Source organism: Olea europaea, chromosome 1 (assembly GCF_002742605.1).
Source record: "Olea europaea var. sylvestris chromosome 1, O_europaea_v1, whole genome shotgun sequence".
Lineage (NCBI taxonomy): Eukaryota > Viridiplantae > Streptophyta > Magnoliopsida > Lamiales > Oleaceae > Olea > Olea europaea.
The window spans coordinates 11832397-11853494 of NC_036237.1; the positions used below are offsets into that span (position 1 = coordinate 11832397).

A 21098-nucleotide genomic window follows, 5' to 3' on the forward strand; every position below is an offset into this window, starting at 1 on the left:
CTCAGTTCAACATTGTCCACCGTTTCGAGGGGACCTCGCCTCATTGGATAAGGGTGAGCCACTCGATAAGGTGGTGGCTCTCTATTCGACAATCGCACCACATAAGATAATGTGACCGTCCCACCAAAGTACTTCTCTATAGAGAGAGAGAGGAGTGAGTTTAAATCCATGAATGCAGTGTAGTCATCATCAATTGTACATTCATGCATCTGATAATACAGTGGTGTGGGTGATATTGATAAAGCTACTTGTACACCTCCTTTTACCACTTGGTCGACAGATGGATAACGTGATAATTTTATAATGGTTGGATTAAATGTATAAGATGTGAAAGGTGGTGTGAGATTGTGCCAAATGTAAATTCGATAAGTCATGTGTCAAAGGAAGTGTACATGTAGCAAAATTGAATATGTGGTTAATATACATACAAACATCTTGTTGACATCGGTTTTTGAAGGGTTGATGCGGACAACAAATCCTTTTCTACTCACGTCCGTGCAAGCTTGTTCTTATACATTTAGACAAAATCGTTAGTCGCATGTAGCCTTCTCCAATATTGGGGGAACCGACCCAAGCATTCCGATAGTCAAGTTAGTTTAAGGGAAGTAATATATTTGAGTGTGTGACACGATTTAGACGTGAGCCACTTGGATGTTCGGGTACCGAGAACGTGTATGAGTGAATGAAGAGAGAGCAATATTACAAATATTTTGTAGTTAAAATTCCAGTACTTTTGAGCTAGTGTTAGTTGTGAGCTTTTATAGTAATATGGGTAAAGTGTTGGTCGTTGGATGTAGAAGTACGTGACTTCATTTTACCGTCAAAGCGTCTCCTCATAGGTGCAACATCATACATCATAGGCCGTACAATATTTTAATGTTTTGTGAAAACGTAGTTGCTCTACGGTCTAGGTCTGAGTACCTATGTGGTAGATTAACAATACAAGACATTCTTTTGTTACAACATGGTTCACATCAATCAATCATAGGAGCTTTCTTGGAAGATGTGGACATAAAAGATGCTCCTTATGATTAGGAGGCTTCCGCTTCGGTTATGCAGGCTTCGGCCTCTTACATGACACTGTGCTAGAGCTTGTGTGTGATGCTTCGACTGAGTTGCCTTATTGATTCATCATCTTTACCTTATGACTTTGATCATCTCTACCTTCTGATTTCGGTTCGATTCTTGATGACATGGAGTGGGGGCCTTTGTTTAGTTTGTACTTGATTGTCACGTGGGTCTCTTTTGACGAGCGAAGCGTAACACATCTATCCATTCATATCAATTATCTAGAATTCAGGGATATGGGTTTAGCCTACACGTAAAGCTCAGCTAAATTTTGGAATCTTCCGAAACCAAAAATCGCAATCATACAAACCCAACTTTCATTTTCTAATCTATATCTCTCTCTTACATTCATCCAAACATATTTTCTCATCTTTGAACGGCGGGGAATGCTTTCTTTGTTTATTTTTCTCTCCTTATTTTCCTGCTTCTGCAGATCCAGTATATATATAGTTTAAAGGTTTGAGATTATTAATGTTGAATCTTATTTCTTAGCTCCGTCAAATTAAAAATGGACGTTGAATATCATGAGGTGGGTTTTCGTTAAGCGGTGTTTAAAAGTGACTTTTTTTTAGTTGTTTTTCTTGATTTTGGCCGTGACTTTTTAACACATTTTCTAGCCAAGAGAACCCAAACCTTTCGTTTGTGTTATTATATTTTGTAATCCAATATATGTTTCTGGATATATGAAATCTATCTGGGTTTGAAATGAGAATATATATTTTTTCTAATGGGTGGTTCTTGTTTGATTTTGAATGGGTGTAGGAATACATATATAATTCCAGAGGTGTGCAGCTTTTTACTTGCAGATGGTTACCTTTTTCTTCTCCAAAGGCCCTTGTTTTTCTCTGTCATGGTCTCTCTCTCTCTCTCTCTCTCCTCCATACATACTCTCTCTCTCTCTCTCTCTCTCTCTCTGAGACGTTTCTTCTTAGAATTTTTTTGTTGCAATTTTTTTTTTTTTTTTTTTAATCTGATTCAAGATTGATTAATGAGGTTGCAGGTTATGGCATGGAATGCAGTAATTTCATGAAAGGTAATAAATGTTTGTAAATGTTTTCCCATGTCATCTCTCCTACTCTTCTCCTCTCTTTAATTTCTTATTTTAATTGGATTTTAATCCCAGTACATATCTATACAGGCCATGAATGCATGTTTTCTCCTCAATTAATACTGTATTTATTGAATAATTAGAGAACTAACTGCAGCTGTTAACTCTGGAATTCGTTTGTTTGGTGAATCTTGATTTGTGAAGAGATATACGGTATTTAACATATTCATACCTCAGACTATTTTTCACAAAGTGGTGAGTGAACGTATCTATTGATTTGTGGAATGGTTAATTTAATTGCTTACATTTCTCGAACACCTTTAACAATAACGAACCTTTTAGTACAATTTCCTTCTTCAGACTGTAGTTTCTGTAAACGTTTTACAGAAGTGTATGTTTAACATATAAGCGGTATTAGATTGTAATTTGTCTTCCAATATACCTTTATAAACATCCTAGGAATGAATTAATCCCCCGTTTGGCTTGGATAAAAATTAGATTCTTAGTAGTTTTCGATAAAAGTTCTATGAAGTAGTATTCATCATTAATAACAACAATTATGTTGCTTAAGCAAGCCAGTCTACGTGGTATTAGCAGTCAGCCAAACCAAATTTGTGTTCTTAGCTGCTTAAATGGAATTTGGTTAGGCTGCGAGACGAAGCTAGCTAGTCATGGATATGCCCTTTTTGGTATTGATTATGAAGGCCTGTCTTGAAATAAACCTAATTTACTTCTTAGCACTGATAAAATGGAGTTTGGTTAGGCTGCGGGACGAGGCTGGCTATTCATGGATATGCCGTGTTTGGTATGGATTATGAAGGCCATGGACGGTCCATGGGTGCTCGTTGTTACATCAAAAGATTTGAAAACATTGTCAATGATTGCAGTGACCATTTCAAGTCCATTTGTGGTAAGTTAACAAACTTTCCTCCTCTACGTTTGTGTTGATTTTTCAGAACCTTAACTTCCTAGAGGAATCATTTGTTTTTAACAATATTTTACAATGTTGACCGTGTTATTATGCTCAAGCTAGCAATGATAGTGCACGACAACTCCATTAATTTCTATTCTTTTAATAAAAAAGAACCATTTGGCCTAAAGAAATTGCTCCACACACACTTGTAATGCGTGTCAAGTCATACTTAAAAATGCATTTGGTTATAACTTTACTCAAAAGGATTTACTTTCACGGATTCCAGGGCAGGAAGAATACAGGGGAAAAAGAAGATTTTTATATGGGGAGTCAATGGGCGGGGCAGTCTCTCTGTTAATACACAAAGGAGACCCTGCTTTCTGGCATGGTGCTGTTCTAGTTGCTCCGATGTGTAAGGTTGTACGAATATTCTTTATTTGGTATGGAGTCGGTTGGACTTAAGTACGGTGTTGAATATTCTTTATTTGGTATGGAGTCGGTTGGACTTAAGTACGGTGTTAGACATGAAGAACGTGTTTGGTATACGATGACTCAGCACTATAATAAGCATGATTTAGTTTTATTTTCATTTTTAATATTGTCTAGTGCTATCAGTCCTCCCTACCAATCATACCAAAAAAGGTATGCAATTGTCAGATTCGTAAAAACTTATCACTATATGCTTTGGGTGAAGATCTTCGTGTCTGACACAAGTGCTCAAGTTTTTATAAGAGGCTTCTTTTATTAACATGGGGGAGGGAGAAATTTGGACAGTTGACGAATCTAATTTATCTTTTTCATTTCATTAGATCTCTGAGAATGTTAAGCCACACCCTCTGGTTATTAGTCTTCTAACTCGGGTGGAAGACATAATACCTAAATGGAAGATAGTTCCTACGAAGGATGTTATTGATTCAGCCTTCAAGGATCCAATTAAACGAGAAGAGGTGAGCCTTTCATTACTTTGGAGAACTCGAAAAAATTTCGTAAATGGCTTATGTGATGTGTCTCTGTAATTACTAATTATTCTGCAGATACGTTGCAACAAGTTGATATACCAAGAGAAGCCGAGGTTGAAAACAGCTCTCGAAATGCTCAGAACTAGCATGAACCTTGAAGACAGTTTGCAAGAGGTCATTCTCACACAGTAAATATTAAAATTTTAATCTTAGCCAAACATGAAGCAAAATCTTTCCTAAAACATTATGAAAAATCAGTTTCAAATGTCTCGATGGAAGCGATTGAAAGTACATTGGTTGATTGAGTTCCCATATTTAACTGATGCTTTTCGACAGGTGACGCTTCCATTCTTTGTGTTGCATGGTGAAGCTGATACAGTGACGGACCCGGAGGTGAGCAGGGCATTGTACGAGAGGGCAAGCAGCACAGACAAGACCATAAAACTATATCCCGGGATGTGGCATGGTTTGACATCCGGCGAGCCAGATAACAACATCGAGATTGTCTTCTCCGATATTGTATCATGGCTTAACAAGCGTTCTTGTGAAGACGTGAAACCAATTCACCAATCTATCCCGGTTACTGAGAAATTAAATGTCATGGAGCTAAACAGGCAAAAGCAGAATAAAACAAGGTCGCACATGAAATACATCTGTGGCTGGAAGGGCCGTGGTACGTGCCATCACTCTGCAATGTAGCGTCCATTTTTGTGTATAAGCGCGCATATCCTGGAGAAATATCGAAAAATCCCTAATCATAGTGATCACTTTTTTGTTTTCCTGACGATACTTGGTAACTTATTTCATTTGAGGTTGGGAATGTCTGATCCTAAAAAAAAGGATGGTATAGAAATAAATTACAAAAGTTGGGTACGAAAGGTGCAAATTTTCCAATCAAACGAGTTCTGAATATGGCCATGGCTTAGCGTTTTGAAGGTTGGGGGATTCCAGCTAGAAAGAAAAGTTCAGTTATTCTTGTTTGGGCTATTTCAGTAGTCCATCATCCTTGACATCTCTAAGGTTATTTGGGTTAGAATAAGGGAAATTTGCAGCAAATGTCCTCAACCTTTTAAAAATATACAATCAATTCCAGAACTTTTGACCCTGGACAGTTCCTTCCAAAAGACCATTAAGTTAGACGAAAATTACGTCGTTTAGAACCACAACTACCACCTCCACCATTTCACCGCAACCGTCACCAAGGGATCTTCCCCTGGTTTCGCCTTCCACAGTTGTTATTTTTATCACCGATACAGATCATTAGCTAACAAAATATTTAGTAGAGCCCATTGTTTACTATTCAATTGTAACTGTTAAAAAAAATGAAAGTTGAACATTTAAATGTGAAGAAATATTAAGTCGATTTCTATACAATGAATCATTCAATTCCTTTTTGGGTGCCAATACAGGTCACACTAGGTAAACAACACTGATCCATTGAAATTTTGTTATATGTTATTTATGACTGCAAATAGCACTTAAAATAAAAAGAGACAAATTCTAAAATAACCACAAAAGGCTGAAAGAGAAAGTAAGGTGCTGCTCATGATTCTACAGAGTGCACCTGCTATCCTTGTTGGATGCTGGGATTCAACAATCTTTTTAGCTAAGCATAGATAGAAAATCTTAATCATGCCGAGGCAGCATTTTCCTTGTGATCTCCAAAAATTCGTTGCCGAAAGTCGGAGACCATCATTGGAAGACCCTTCCGTAGAGGTACTTTTGGTTCCCAACCGAGAAACTCCTTCGCCTTTGAGATGTCTGGCTTCCTCTTGTGGGGATCATCCTCTGTGTTGGGCCGGAATTCTATCTTAGCATTTGCATCGATGGTTTCCTGAACCACCTGTGTTCCAACAGAATTAAAAACTTCAAATGATCTTGGAGAAACACCTATCTTATTCACCGAAATCAATGTATAATTTGTGACATAAAAGATAAAACGTCAGTTCATTTCATACTTGCTTAATACACTAGTCAGAACTAATTAAACGGCTTTCAGATTCAATGTTTAAGGTCATTTAGAAGGGAAAAAACAATTTTCCAATGCCCTTGCGACCTAGTGTTGAGCTACTCAATCAAGATCAATAGATGATAGTTTCCAGGAATGCATTTTGCAAAAGAGTAGAGAACCAAGTACGTGAAAAGCTGGCAAGTCTGAAAAATTATATGAATGTTGATCAGAAATAATTCCATGCAACGTCTGCAAATAGAAGCGTGACATACCTGTGCAAGTTCAAGCATAGTGAATTCACCAGGGTTTCCAAGATTGAAAGGTCCAACATGTTCTCCTTCCATCAACCGCATCAGGCCCTCAACCTACCCAACCGAACACAAATTATAACTAACTATTACAAGCCATCTTAAGTATTACAATTTATGAAAGCAGTCGAGTGTAAATAATCAAAATTCTTTAAAAAGTGTAAGGTCTTCATTCAGTGTGAGAATTTAAGTGTGACCAGAATTCTTTGTTTAAGATAAGTGCATATTAAGAAGAATTCTATTTGGAATACTAGTATGGGATTCTATTCAAATTTATTTGACAAATTCTAATTGAAGTTCTATTTGGAAGCTCTATTGGGAGTTGGAATTTGCGTTGGACTTGAAGAAATCAAGATAAGAAAACTTTTAGGCATCTATTTCATCTATAACTCTACTTCTAATGCTTGAATTTTTTCCTATATACATTTGGCTCTTCTCTACAATTTAGTTGGATTGTTTAACCTCATTATAAATTAGACAAATTATAAATACAAAATCTTTGTATTTTTTCTCCATAATATAATAAAATTTCCACTCTACAAATTATTTTATTCTTATATTCTTGTGATCAACTTTCTTCATATTGTGGCTATAATCTCCTATTTTCTCCAACAATTTCGTATTGGATTAATTCTGTATCATCTTCCGCTTTTTGCAACAAAGTGGTTTTAGGTCAGGTTTCGATTACAACGAATGGTATCGAAGCTTTTAGTTTTGAAATTTTTGGGAAGATCAAGATTTTTCATGATGGAAACTATGGAGTATGATATTCCACTATTAGATCGCAATACAAGATTTTCATTGTAGCAGGTTAGGAGGCGAATAATGCTCACTTATATGGGATTAACTTTGTTGGGTTTTTGGCCCACTTCATATTTGTTGTTTAAAGACACAATCTTATATAGTTATGATCTCACCATTGAAGAAATCTTTAATGCTCTATTTTCAAAGAAGTAGATGAAGTATATTGTTGAGGCTCGTGAATATGATCTAGTTCTTGATGGTGGTTGTGCAAAGAGCAAATTAAGGTCTAACTTTCAAATTTATTTCAAGAATTCGGGGCACTTAATTGAGGATTGCTATAAATTGCAGAGTAGAGGAAATTTGGCTGCAGTTTTTCAGAAGGGAAGGCAATTATATACGTTAGGTGAAGCCATTGTTGAAACTTTTCACAATGATGGAGAGCTTTTACTTATATCTGACTACAACTCCAAACCTAATGAGGTTTCGATTTTGGATACAGATTGCACTTTTCATATGTCACCCAATTGGAAATTGTTTTTAACATATGAAGAAGTAATAAAAAGTGTTGTGATGATCGGTAATAATACACCTTGCCGAATAGCTAGTATCAGTCGGGTCCGAAAAGATGTTTGATGGGACGGTTATAACACTTTATGCAGTGAGACACGTTCCAAATCTGAAGAGAAATCTTGTTTCTTTAAATACTCTTGATTCAAAAGGGTACAAATACAGTACTGAAGGTAGAATCCTAAAGGTTATTGAAGGAGCCCGCGTTTTGCTGATGGGACATATAAAATCCCATTTATATATCTTGCAAGGTTATACAGAATCTTTGAGTAATCAACATATTTTAGGAACTCGAGTGAGAATTTAAAGTTGGCTTCTGTACCGTTGGAGTGTAATTTGGGGTCTTCTTTTAAGAATACGTTTCAATTCAATTTTGAAGATAAGGGTAAATTGATCTTAACACCATTATCGATGATGTTATCGTAATCAATTGCTAGAAATAAACTCGTTTTTGGCCATAAGATTCCTTATAGGTACAATTTTTCTGATTTTGTTGATAGTTTGAATGCGATTAAAGGTATTGATTTTAGCTAAGATCCTTCTTTTGATGCATTCAGTTGTGATTCTTTTACAGGCTTGTATCAGTCTTGTTTGGTGATCATTATATCACTTTTGCCCCTAATTGGGATAGTAGAGGTAGAGAACATTTCTAGATGGAGAAGTTCGTTTGTACTTTTCATGGAAGAGTTTAAGTTTATTTCCTAGCAGTGGAATTTGCCTCCACGTAGGGATGTCGACGGGGTCGGTTCGGTTCGGTTCGGGTCGGGACAACCTCTCCCGCCTCGTCCCGTCAAGTAATTTTCCACCCTGTACTCCTCATTACCCATTTACGGCGAGGACGAACAGGCCCCTTGTCCCATTTAGTATTTGTTTAATTTTTTTTTAATTTTTGATAATTCATTTTATTGTCCACATTCATTAAAGTGGGACAGTAATATAGTTATTAAAATTTTAAATAATTTGTTTATTTTTAAAATTTAAATTATTCAAATATATTTGGTAAATTAATGTTTTTATTATTTATCATGTTTTTTAGATAATTTTAATTGTCATATTCTATTAAAATTAATGAAATTTCGTAGAGTTTTCCACTTAAAGTATTAAAACTCTTAAAAAATAAATAAATAAATAAATAGGATGGGGCCCTTGTTATCAATACCCATCATGTCCTCGACCCAAATATCCAATTAAGCAGGTAATCCCCGTCTCGTTCGGGACTGGGCCAACGAGTATTGAGTTTGACGAGTTTTTTGCTATCCCTATCTCCGGGTGATTATTTTTTAAAAATTTGTTCATTATTCGTGTCAATGTGGGAATTGTTAGAATTTGTGTGTGACTCGAATTTTTAGATGAAGATAATTGAGAGCTTTAATTAAAGTGTACATTAAAAAGAATTCTATTTAGAATGCTAGTATAAAATCCTATTCAAACTTATTTGGCAAATTCTAGTTGAAATTCTAATTGGAAACCCTATTGGGAGTTGAAATTTGTATTGGATTTGAAGAGATCAAGATGAGGAAACTTTTGAGTATTCTATTTCATCTACAACTCTACTTCTAAGGCTTAAATTGTTCTCTATATATATTTGGTTCTTTTCTATAATTTAGTTAGGCTGTTTAACTTCATTACAAGTTAGACAAATTATAAACACAAAATCATTGTAATTTTTCTCCATATTATACTTTGCAAATTATTTTATTTTTGTATTCTTGCGATCAATTACTTCATACTATGGCTTAATCTATTATTTTCTCCAACAACTTGATATTGGACAAATCTAGTATCATCTTCCACTTTTCACAACAATTAGAATAAAAATTGTAGTCTTCTGCTACACCTTGTCTAGAGCTGTAAAATGCATCGGGACAGTGAACCACCAGAAACCACAATTTTCTTTGATTAACTTCATTTTATAGTTAACTTTCATAAAATTACCAAGAAAAAATCAGTGTGCAAGGGTCTTTACATCCCTACTTACACAACATTAATAGGTCCAAAAACTTGAATACGAAAATAAATCACTATCCTCTCTTAAATTTTATATATTCAAATTCGATTCAAATGCAGTTGCTGCATTGTAAGAAGCAACAAATCACTATCCTCTCTTAAATTTTATATATTCAAATTCGATTCAAATGCAGTTGCTGCATTGTAAGAAGCAACAAAAAGGTTGATTAAGGCAAAAATACGTCCAACATAGTTAGTGAGGAAGAAAAATGTAAGGAGTGACTAATAATCACATTTGAAACTTCTTACCAAATCAGATACATATTGAAAACTTCTTGTCTGCTTCCCATCGCCATAAACAGTCAGTGGTTCCTTTCTCAAAGCCTAGGAACAACAAATTAAGTTTTATACTCGTTAAATTTAACATCAACTGAACTCCATTTAAACCAAATAATACAATCTCGAACACATTGGTTACAGTACAAGTCTAATGCGGTGAAATTAGAGTCGAAAAACTACTAACTGAATATATTTATCAAATACGTTACCTGGGCAACAAAGTTACTAACAACTCGACCATCATCAATGCACATACGAGGTCCATAGGTGTTAAAGATCCTAGCAATCCTCACCTGCAACAGTATTGTTCAAAACGCTGTCACCAAATTTACCAGATATATAGAAGCGAGTTACTTCTTGCAAACTGAATCCCATTTTTCTAGCAAATTTTCGTACAAACTGGGCTAGTTTCAGGGTTTGTCTCTATAAATCTGGGACTTCATATATGTTTTTTCCATTTTTTAAGGAGATACGGTCTACACTTGGTTTTCTTTTTCATTTTTTTTAAATACAGTGAAATCCACGCCTCCAAACATGTCCCATAAAAAGTTTAAAAAAAGAAAAGCATATTTAAACCGACCTCAACGCCAGCTCCTCTGTGATAGTCCATTGTCAACGTTTCCCCCCCCCTCAAAACTAGCTCATATGTATCAAAAATCAAATAAAATACATCAACTCGTACCAAATGCCTTTCCTTCATATATCTGCCTCACCAGTTAAGAGCGGCACAAGTTAAGAACTGAAGACTACTGGACCCAAAATTAGGAACTGACTTGATAAATTAAGGAAAATTATCACTGGAGATTACTCAACTTACATGTTTACTTTAAGTTGGTCACGCAATTTATATTTTCGTTTCAATTTGAGGATTTGAAATCTACAATCAACAAAATTGATGGAAATTTGTAGCCTATCAAACAGCAATCATCACCAAAGATATATTTTTTAGCATCACACTTGTTTAATTCTAAAAAAAAAAAAACATAAATCCCACGTTTATTTTTTGTCTAATGTGAGCTTTCCTTTGTGGCAAATGGTTATACATAAATATTGAACTTGTTCTGTTGACTGTCGTCTAGGTCACAAGTTCCACCAGCGAAGTCAATTTCACAGATCAAGTCACGAATTCTGCCTATTTTTTTATCATTTAGAGAATAAATAGTCAAAAGAAACAAAATATAAGTTGAGTGATTAAAATTGAACTATACTAAAGTTAGGCGACCAACATGAGAAAACCCTGTAAGTTGGTTGACCCTTCATTAAATTTATTTGGATCTGGGTTGAAATTTGAACAGATATTAAAAACTTCCACCCATCATTGAAAAACACGAGGCGCGACGCTTTGAATTGAAAATCTATAACCAATGAACGTAAGACTCGGTTGCCCACAACCCCAAAAGGGCTCACATTAGACACGAGCTATAAAGCTAACATGAGCCGCACTGAGCGGCATTGCTCCGATGATATGATATACGGACTATAAGAAAATATGCAAAAATGCTTATATACAGAAAAATAAAAATAAGTATCGGGTCACTAACCGATGGGGTTGACGTTGCCCCAGTAACTTTCGACTTGCGGGTGTTGCAGTGGGTCACCATACACTTCGCTGGTGCTCGTTAGCAAAAACCGCGCACCCACTCTCTTTGCCAGTCCTAGCATGTTTAATGTCCCTACTACATTTGTCTTGTGAAGAACAATAAATCAAGGATAAACGGATAATTAAACACCCCAGTTTTGCGTGAAACGTAAATAATTAAAATTTGAATTGAAATTGGGAAAAATTAATAATCGGACAGAAGGATATGATAGTCTTGACAGGATTGTGCTTGTAATGAACAGGAGATGCAGGGCAAGCAAGGTGGTAGATCTGATCGACCTCCAATAGAAGTGGCTCAACGACGTCATGTCGAATCAGTTCGAACCTAGGGTTTCCAAAATGGTGCATGACGTTCTCTTTCCTACCGGTGAAGAAATTGTCAACTACGATCACGCTGTCGCCTCTGCTAATCAGACGGTCAACCAAATGGCTTCCGACGAACCCGGCCCCACCGGTCACCACGATTCTCAAACCCTTTCTCTTCAGGCCCAGAGGTATTTTTCCGCCTGAGTTGAAGGACGACCCAAATCCGAAACCAGTGGCGTGGTTATTCTGGTAGATGAGTCTATGAGACTGAGTCAACTCGGAGGGGAAAGCCGAGTTAGAGATGGAGGCCGGGGTGTTGGATGAGGGGAGGAGGGCGAAGATGAGGGTGGCGATGGCAATGCCTACGAAAACAAATACGAGACGCTGCTCACGGAGCATGTACCGAACCGGACGAATCACACTCAACCATGGCTTCGGAGGCTTTGGCGAGTACGCCTCCGTCACAGGCGGCGCTTCATGCCCTCTGAATATCAATTCAGAACCCATATATATGCGTGTATGATTGTAATCTGTACCTATATATATGTAGACTGTATCAAGAGATCAGAGGAGAGGAAGAGAAAAGTGAAATCAACTGAGTCTCTATGTGTGTTTGTGAAATGCCGGAATTGAAGAGACCGAAAATGCCGGAATTTCGCCGGAGTTTTCAGGAATTTCTTCCACCGGAGCGTGGGGTTGATGTCCGATAGACTGAAGGTATGAGGGGGATTTTATAGGGGGGTAATCCATGGAATTGGTTTATATTACGAAACTACCCTCAGATTGTTTAAGGTCCGTTTGGTAATCATTTTTTTCAAAATACATTTTTCTCTCCCTTCTTTTCAACTACATATTTTTTATTAAAATAATATTACACGTAAATCAAAAACTTTTCCTTATTTCTCAACCACACATTTCACATCAGTTTACTATTCTAAAATACATTTTTACATAAAAATGTCTATCAAACACCTCCTAAAATGTAAGCGGTTGCTACCTATATTAGGCCCTCGTTAGATAATATTTTTTCGCCCCAAAAAATCAATTTTTTAATCATTATTTTACTATTTCAGTCATCATTTTTTAGTTCTTTACTCACATGTGTAATCTATTTTTTCTCTAACAATCAAAAAATCAATTCCATAATCACTGCCAAACATGGCCCTATGTAGGAGTATTATAAAGTGGTCATTTGGCAACTAGAGGTTAATATATTAATAATTTTAAGATATAAAAATAAAATAAAATAGGTAAGCCTTTTATTTGTTTAAACCTGATAGAGTATTTGTGATCTTCTTTAAGATTTTATTTTAAGTAATTTGATAAATGCTAAATTGATGACAGACGTTGCACACTGAATTCCTACAAAACTTTATTTGAGTGCATGGATTAAGATTGAGATCTCACCCTGGATATGACTAGAAAATAGTCATTTAAACTGGAATAAACATGCGAGAAATGCAAAAGGAAACATATAAACAGCGTTATTCTTTACTTTTTAAAAAATTTAGTTTGGACGGTCTTTGTTAAGGTCCATTTAACCAATTTGCTTGTTAATTTAGTTTGGACGGTCTTTGTTAAGGCAACATTACTCATTAGCATATCATCGTTCTTGGAAAAGCACCAAAGATGGGATTATAGCTAAATATGCAGTAGTTCACAAGAGGGTTGGACCGTAATATGAAAGCGTGGAGGATCAGTGAGGACGATTTGCACGAAGAAAAACGTAGGAAATTTTCTTGAGATTACGCTGAAGCAATTGCATTACGAGGGTGGGGAATTTGTTAAGGAACGTACGTGGCCTTAAAAATGAGACAACTCAATGTTACCCTCAAAAGTGTTACTAGTAATTTGAATTCTGCTAACTCCTTTATGCCTGCCCTTCGATCACTGTTGCGTAGTAGGTGGTGGCTCGTGTCAATTTAGGCCCACAGACGGGAACAAAGTAGTACACAAATTGGCCGCCCTATCTACTATGATTCCATCTTATTTATGTTTGAATTGATTTTCTTTCAATTGCTATTTTATTTGCACTTTTCGCCTTTTAGTGAGAAGTTTTTTACATCCAAAGAAAAAAACTAGCTAGCTTGTTGGTTTGATTTTGGCGATTTTTGATAAAAAATGAACTCTATTATTATTATTTATTTTTATTTTCATTTTTTTTTTTTTGTGTTATGTTTCAGATCTTATTTATTATCATGCTCTAAATTTGCTTTTTTCGATAAAATGTATTTAGTCAATGTTTCATCTAGTTAAAAATTAGATTTTTAGTGCCTCCCGAAGCATATTCCAATGGTGCAAAGTAAAAAGATGGGGTATACTCAGCCTTGTTGGCAGACGCAGTGTGATGGTTCGATTTTTGAAACATTGATTGAGACTCTTTGTGGACACCAGTGTACAAACAGTTCTTATTCCCTGGCCTGTTGAGGTATATCTCACGATACTCCGGGGGGGACGGTGAGAGACCCTTTAAGGTTGCGGTTCAACCTTTGAAAAATTAGATTTTTAGTAGATTTTGATAAAAGTTATTGAAATGTATAAATAAAAATTTGATAAAAGTTATAGTCCTTATAAAACGAGTGGTTGAAAATGAGTTTTAAATAATGAAGGTCAAACAAGAGCTCGATACCAAAATTTTTTGTTAATTGAAAAACTTTGATTAGTAATAAACATTCAAAGTTAACGTTTCGAACCCTGCAATGGCACCGTTATAATTTATTTTAATGTCGAGTGCTTAATTGTCTAATTGATTGCTACCGTCCCATTGGAAGAGGGAAAGCTACTTAAAGGCATTTTGGTGGATCTTTGAGTGATTTGAACGTTCATTTTCGAATAAGAAGTCAAACACCCCACATGATAGAAAAAATACTGGGCCGATATAGCTTCATTATCAAACCAATTTCTAAATATTTTTAAATTTTCATAATGCATACAACTTGACTAATTTTTCTTTTTAGAGGGTGTTTGAACCCATTATTATGTAAAAATGAATTTTAAAATTGTAGATTGATGAAGAATGTATGAATAAAAAATAAGGAAAAATTTCGATTTACGCGTAATATTATTTTAATGAAGAATGTGCGATTAAGAAGAAGAGAAAAAATGTATTTTGATAAAAATGAAAAATCAAACAAGACCTTAGTAATAGCGAAAGTAGTGAATTCTCATACGACTGTATATATGGTGCATTTGGACAAGACTGCTTAATGTGACAAACAAATGTTTTGTAAATCTTTCTTTTTCAATCATATTCAATTAGATATTATTTTTGAAATCTTGGGTTTGAAATATCAAAGTTAATAAGAAATGAACGATGATGATTAATCTTCATAAAAGCAGCACATTATTTTACCTTCAAAACGCACCACCAAGATGGCTAGTGAGCTTGTTCGAGTTTTTTGCACTATGATTACAAATTGTCCCTCGTAGTTTCATTTTAAAAGTGTTTATCTTATTGAGGAAAGTAGCCAACTCTTAATTATTTTTCATAGTTAATAACTGTAGTAGTATATTGTTGTTCACAATCTGTCACAAGATAGTGATCGCTTAACAAATGTAATTATTCATTTAAGATTGGACGAATAGAATTGTTCATTTACGTATTTTGAACTCTGATATCAAATGAAATTGTAGCGTTCTATTTTAAAACATCAAACTTAATATGAGGAGTAATCACAGTAACTGGAAATTAAAGAAGCCTAGAAAACTGGTTGCTACTAAGACTGTTTCCATTGTTGAAAAATTTATTCATATCGTTCACTCACTTCGAACATTTCAAGTTTAAATTATTTTATTTATCGAGCTCAAATATCTCATTTAGGAATAAGCATTTTATCGATCTTAAAAATCTCTTGTTTCTCTTTCTAACTATCATTGTACTACTTATCTAACTCAAAAGTAAAAGAGACGTTTTGCCATCCAACAACAAGTTTAAATTCTCCATTTTATTTTAAGAGCGATATTCTTATGTGATATATCAATGATTGAGATGTCCCAACAATTAACAATATATGTTACTTAAGTTAATTAACTAAACTAACTAAATTATGCAAAAACTGAAAAATAAATTATGCTCATAAGCTCCATTAATTAATTTGGCCACTAAAGTTGTAGATATGCGCTTCCACCGACTTTATTCTACATAAACTTCATCTTTACTATCGTATTGGAACTATGCCACATATTTTTGGCTAAGTACAAACCAATAATTTTATTATCTTGGCATTAATTATAATATATTTTTATATGATTCCCTATATTATTTTTCCCAGATTATGATATTCTCTTCCAAATTAGCATAGCACACAAAAGAAGAAAGAAAACGAACATGTCGAACCAAATTAATGATGGCATTAATGGTTACAAATATTATAAGAATTGTAATAAAATTGTAAAGCACACTTCATTCCTTATTTGGATTGGGATTTTGCCATCGTGGGGCTCTATCTTGCATTGATAACTTGTCATAATTAGGTAATTATTACTCCATCCATCGCATTTATGTAGGCCGACTTTCCTTATTTTCAACTTACGTGTGGTGGAAGTAGAAACGTGTCATTGAAATTTTAAGCTCCTTGAAATTTTTCTATGAAAACACGTACGTTGTGAAGGTATTTTATGAAATAAATAAAAGAATGATTATTACCCACTGATTTTACCAACAATCACAAGTAACAAGAAAAGAAATAACCCCAAAAAATTTAAAATAAAAATTAGTAACTACTAAATAACATAGATTTACAAAATGGAAAGTTGCCTAATCAGGCTACAGGCTTTCCAACCGCAGATAAAATATACTATATCCAGCATATTTGGGCGTGCCTAAAAGCACATTTTTTACCATTAACGTTGTCAAGAAAAGCACAACCATTTATGCGTTAGTTGACAAGTGGGGCTACACAACAATATTCTTTCCATCATAAAAACTATTTTCTGATTGAATGTTGCAATCAAAGTTTGCAATTAAAAATTTCTCTCGTTTATCATTCAGAATTCTTCCATTGATGGTTTTTTTATTGACTACGAGAATACGTACTGTGAAATTTATTGTAGTTTGAGAAGACGACATCCTTGAATTTGGATTTTTTCCTCGTTTTTAAAGGCACGTAAAAGAAGAATTAAGCCACTTTCAAGGATTGTCATTTTCATGGAATTATAAACTTTATAGGTATGATCTTGAAGTTATGTGAATCATCAATGGATGAATTTTGACTCAAAGATTAATGAGATAGTGATCGAAAAACAATATCTAAAGTGATAGAAATTTCTTGATTGCTAACTTTATGTCGCATTTAATCTCGAAATAGTTTTTAAATGAAGAATTTTTGCCTATTTGCCTTCTTGGAAATGATGACACTAAGAAATCTCCTCAAAGCCTATTAGCCTAACTTCTTGCAAATCCTGATTCGACATTGATCCTTTACCAGAAATTAATTTAGAAAAGGTTGTAGCAAGCTTCATCAAAATCTTCAGCCTTTTACGTGAACACCTCGACCATGCCCAAGATCTAGCTCTAATTTTGCCTTTTTTACCATTCTTCTTCTTCCTGCCAACTTCTTCTTTCTCAAATTCTTGTCGTTCCCTTGTCTAAATAAAATGTAGATTGCTCCAAAGCGTGCAAATCCTTCTACCTAATAATCAACAAGCAGAGTGCAATCACAAAACGTGAAAATGAAGAACCCGCCAGCTACATAGATAATAAAGAATGACATTGCTACAACCGAATTAATAAATAAATTACAAGAACATTACTTTATTCATTACCACCTTGAGGTAGAAAAATCAGCATATGAAGTAATTCAAAGAAAAAAAATTTAAAATAGATTTTCAATCTGTCGTGCCACTTTACATACTGAACCATTTACCTACCGGGTAGCAAAAAAAATAGCCTGTCTAGCTCATCTTAGCCTTGTGGTCGTGGGTTCGAGCCCCACAGTGGGCAAAAATTCTTTCGTAAAAAAATAATCCTATTGGGTTGCTCATCTTGAATGAGGAGTTTTCTGAGAACAAGTCTAATATCAAGTACACTTAGCCTGGTTTGATTTTGATGTTTTCAAAATTATTTTTCTTCAAACTCATTTTCCAATTCACATTCTCTCACTAAAATAATTTTGTACTTGAACCCATAATTTTCCTGCTTCTTAACCACATTCTACGAAAAAAATCATTTATCAAATAATCATGATCACACAATAGCTTAATATTTTTTGATAAGCTATATAATGCAACAAGGATGTAATTGTTACAGACTACTATTAGAACAAGTTAATATCAGTACCACTTTACTGCCGTACTTTAGCTAGAACAATAAACTAACAATAATGTAATTTGAGGTTTGAGTACCTTAACCCTTCTAGTTTTCAGTAACAAGCTGCGAATTTATTCTAAGTGGAGAAATATTATACACGGTTCATCCTAGTGCGAAAGCACGTGCGGTAGTGTGATTTTTAACGGTATAAAGTGAACTGTGTCACCATTTTGATGGCCCGTGCCAGGCTTGCCAAGCTCCAAAATTTTTACATACCAAGACAAAAATTATACGACCAAGTATAGCCACCAGCACAAACCATGTCAAGCCATGATGGGCCAGGCCGTGAGACAGCTGGAAGGGAAGGAATTATTATAACTATGCACGGCCATGGCCAGCTCATGCCAGGCCACTTTGGCTCAAACTCGTGGACTAAAGGCCAATGGTACCACGTCATGGCAGTCCTGTATGAACATTTACCACCTCTAGGCTGGGGGATAATTTCTACTGCCCATCAAGGCCACTGGCCAAATCCATATCATTAGAACGCTTTTAATCTCTAGATGGTGGTTGTAAGAGGAGAGAGAGGGCTTTAAAAAACCAAGAAAAATATTCTGAAATGAAGCAAGATGGTGCCAACCTCGACAGCTTATGATAATTTAATCATAAAAGCATTTCAAATAGCAGTACAATTTTAGAAAAAGCAATACAGATGATAAAGGAAATCAATAAAGAAAAATAAGATTCAAAATTGTTTTCATAAGAATACCACCTAAGCATATCAACCAGAATCATAACAAAGGTTAGAAGATAAAAGTCCTTGTGTATTATTGCCAATGTTCTCTCCTCACATTGCCTTCTTGAGAATCTCTTCCGAAGGAATTTCAAGTGTAGCTCCTGCATGCTCTTTACTCGGCTTCACTTCTGCATCAAGCAGTAATAGCATGTGAAAATGCACTTGTAAATCATTATAAGCTGATACGGTTATTCACATAACAAATGTGAAATGCCATTGTAAACAATACAAGCTAATACAGCTGTACTATTCTCATAAACAAACATGATCACCTACTGGGTTGTGAGCTGGCATTTCATAAATTACAGAAATAGAAATCATATATCCAGATAAACCGAGTTGACAACTCCCTTAACAACGATCCATATCTGTGTGTTTTTCTCACTTACCCAACAAATAAAATGGATACACTTGACGAAATAAATCAACTTGCAGGAAACTTTTAATATTTTGCTGTATCGAGGCAGCATAGAAGCATGCAAAACGGTGAGGCTTCTATTGATTTTCTCACTTCACCCACCTCAAGCTCAGCCAAAACCATGGGAGTGGTCCAAAGCAATCAATCGCAATAGTAAAGTGACTTAGTTCATAGCTGCACTCTACTCCAAATTGAAATGCTTGCTCTCAATAAATTTAAGGTATACAGCTTGAATATTTTTTTTCCACTTCATTCACTCATTGATGAATCTAAACATATATTTAGCAACAACAGCAAGCAATGTTAGCTTGGTCTTATCTTCCCCTTCTAACCTATAGATTCTAGACTATTAAGATTGCGTCACTCTTATGAACGGTAGCCTCTTTGAGTCCAAGAATATTTTGATCTATCCTCAATCGGAGCCACTAACACCAGTGATATTTTCACTTCCTGTCTTATCCACTTTTATGAATATATATATCCATCTCATCGGAAACTAAATTTAAAAATTTGGGCATTTTCCGGATCATCGATTTCAACTAGGGAAATGAAAAGTAAATCTGGGGAGATTCCTTTAGCGTCTCTATTCTTTTTTCAGAATTCACAAATATTAGATGACTACCATGAACCTAAAAAAAAAGTAAAGCAGCAATTCTTAGCACAATTCAAGTATCTAAATCCGGTACTGTTATGGATGACGGATCAAACGCCCTCATCACGTGAAAGCAACAACAACATGAAATAGAATACCAAAATTAGCTGAAAACATTCGATCTAGGGTGCTTCACGCTCAATGTAGGAGTTACATCCACTTTTATGTGTGTGGAGGATTACTGTGCGATTCGAATCTCAAGTCTCTCTTTTTTCTCTAGCAATAAAAGGGCCATCCTAACAAGAAAAAATTGGGTTGATCCAAGGTTGCCAAAAAATTAAATAGGATAAAGTAGGATCAGTGCATCCAACACGGACAATACAACAAACAAGTGGCGTGCATATTATGAATTAACACATTCAAAACAATAGAAAACAATCAAAAATCAAGAAGAAAAAACTTGAGATAACTCAGAAATGAGAAAGGACTAAGAAATACCGTAACCACCACGTTCATTGAGCTTGGCCTGGACGATCATGGTGGCGATGAATTGGGATGCCTCACGCGCCTCTTCAAGCAGTCGCTGTAGGTCGGCGGGGGAAGTCACGTGACGGTTCTCCTCGAATTTCTTCCTGACCTCGGCGGCGGACTCCCGGAGCATGAGAGTGTCTCCGGCAAACGTTTTCCGAGTGGCTCTCAGCACCGCTCTGTACGCAATAAGTGCTTCTTTCGCCATTTCTTCTTCTCAAGTGATCTTTGGTCTGAAACAGTATTCGTGTTTGGCTTAACTTAAATAAATACTCTCTTTTTGACGTAGATTCTACTAAAAATTTCAAATCAAAATTACTAATTAATTTAATAACACTTTTAATTGAATTCACAAATTTTTAATCATACATTTTATCAATTTTATCAAAATTCACTAAAAATTATTCTAATCTACATCAAGAGCTTAAGTTGAGCTCATTGTCTCAATAATCACTAATTTTATGTCCACGTCTTTGATTGTTCAATAAAGATTGAGATGTTAAATTTTGGCAATTAAATTTATCAAAATATCAGATGTTAATGATATCTGTTTCAAAATGCCAACAAAATTAGTGACATGATAGATCAAATGCATTGGTGGCGCCTAAACACCGTTATGCAAATTGTCATGTAAAAAATGCATTTTTTTTATTACTCACTATACTTTGAAAAACATCTTTGATTGTTCATAGTGCTTTAAGGTTGTCGACTTTTGTCTACTAAACTTGTAAAACTGATGCCAACTTGTCCTAAAAATTTAAGAATGT

General features: G+C 35.1%; 3 protein-coding genes across 4 annotated transcripts; 1 reads left to right on the plus strand and 2 right to left on the minus strand.

Annotated features, from left to right (window-relative positions):
- The first annotated feature begins 1364 nt into the window (after window positions 1-1364).
- LOC111394265 (caffeoylshikimate esterase) lies at window positions 1365-4882 on the plus strand. Of its 2 annotated transcripts, none has more exons than XM_023020024.1 (8): window positions 1365-1597; window positions 1831-1921; window positions 2069-2101; window positions 2880-3026; window positions 3316-3446; window positions 3839-3976; window positions 4064-4162; window positions 4325-4882. In XM_023020024.1, the coding sequence occupies exons 1-8, from the start codon at window positions 1577-1579 to the stop codon at window positions 4685-4687; spliced, it is 1023 nt and encodes a 340-aa protein (XP_022875792.1). In that variant the 5' UTR covers window positions 1365-1576; the 3' UTR covers window positions 4688-4882. The 2 variants fall into 2 exon arrangements, with proteins under 2 accessions (XP_022875792.1, XP_022875797.1); XM_023020029.1 differs by having other exon boundaries at window positions 1445-1525.
- Window positions 4883-5324: 442 nt separating this feature from the next.
- Window positions 5325-12465, minus strand: LOC111394276 (UDP-glucuronic acid decarboxylase 2-like). Its single transcript, XM_023020033.1, has 7 exons — window positions 11652-12465; window positions 11385-11533; window positions 10425-10503; window positions 10054-10137; window positions 9815-9889; window positions 6212-6304; window positions 5325-5831 (listed from the first exon to the last, which is right to left on the minus strand). Exons 1-7 carry the CDS (start codon window positions 12255-12257, stop codon window positions 5619-5621), a joined length of 1299 nt encoding a protein of 432 aa, XP_022875801.1. The 5' UTR covers window positions 12258-12465; the 3' UTR covers window positions 5325-5618.
- A 6152-nt stretch (window positions 12466-18617) lies between these two features.
- LOC111394285 (mitochondrial zinc maintenance protein 1, mitochondrial) lies at window positions 18618-20588 on the minus strand. Its single transcript, XM_023020041.1, has 2 exons — window positions 20302-20588; window positions 18618-18921 (listed from the first exon to the last, which is right to left on the minus strand). Exons 1-2 carry the CDS (start codon window positions 20537-20539, stop codon window positions 18845-18847), a joined length of 315 nt encoding a protein of 104 aa, XP_022875809.1. The 5' UTR covers window positions 20540-20588; the 3' UTR covers window positions 18618-18844.
- Window positions 20589-21098: the final 510 nt, after the last annotated feature.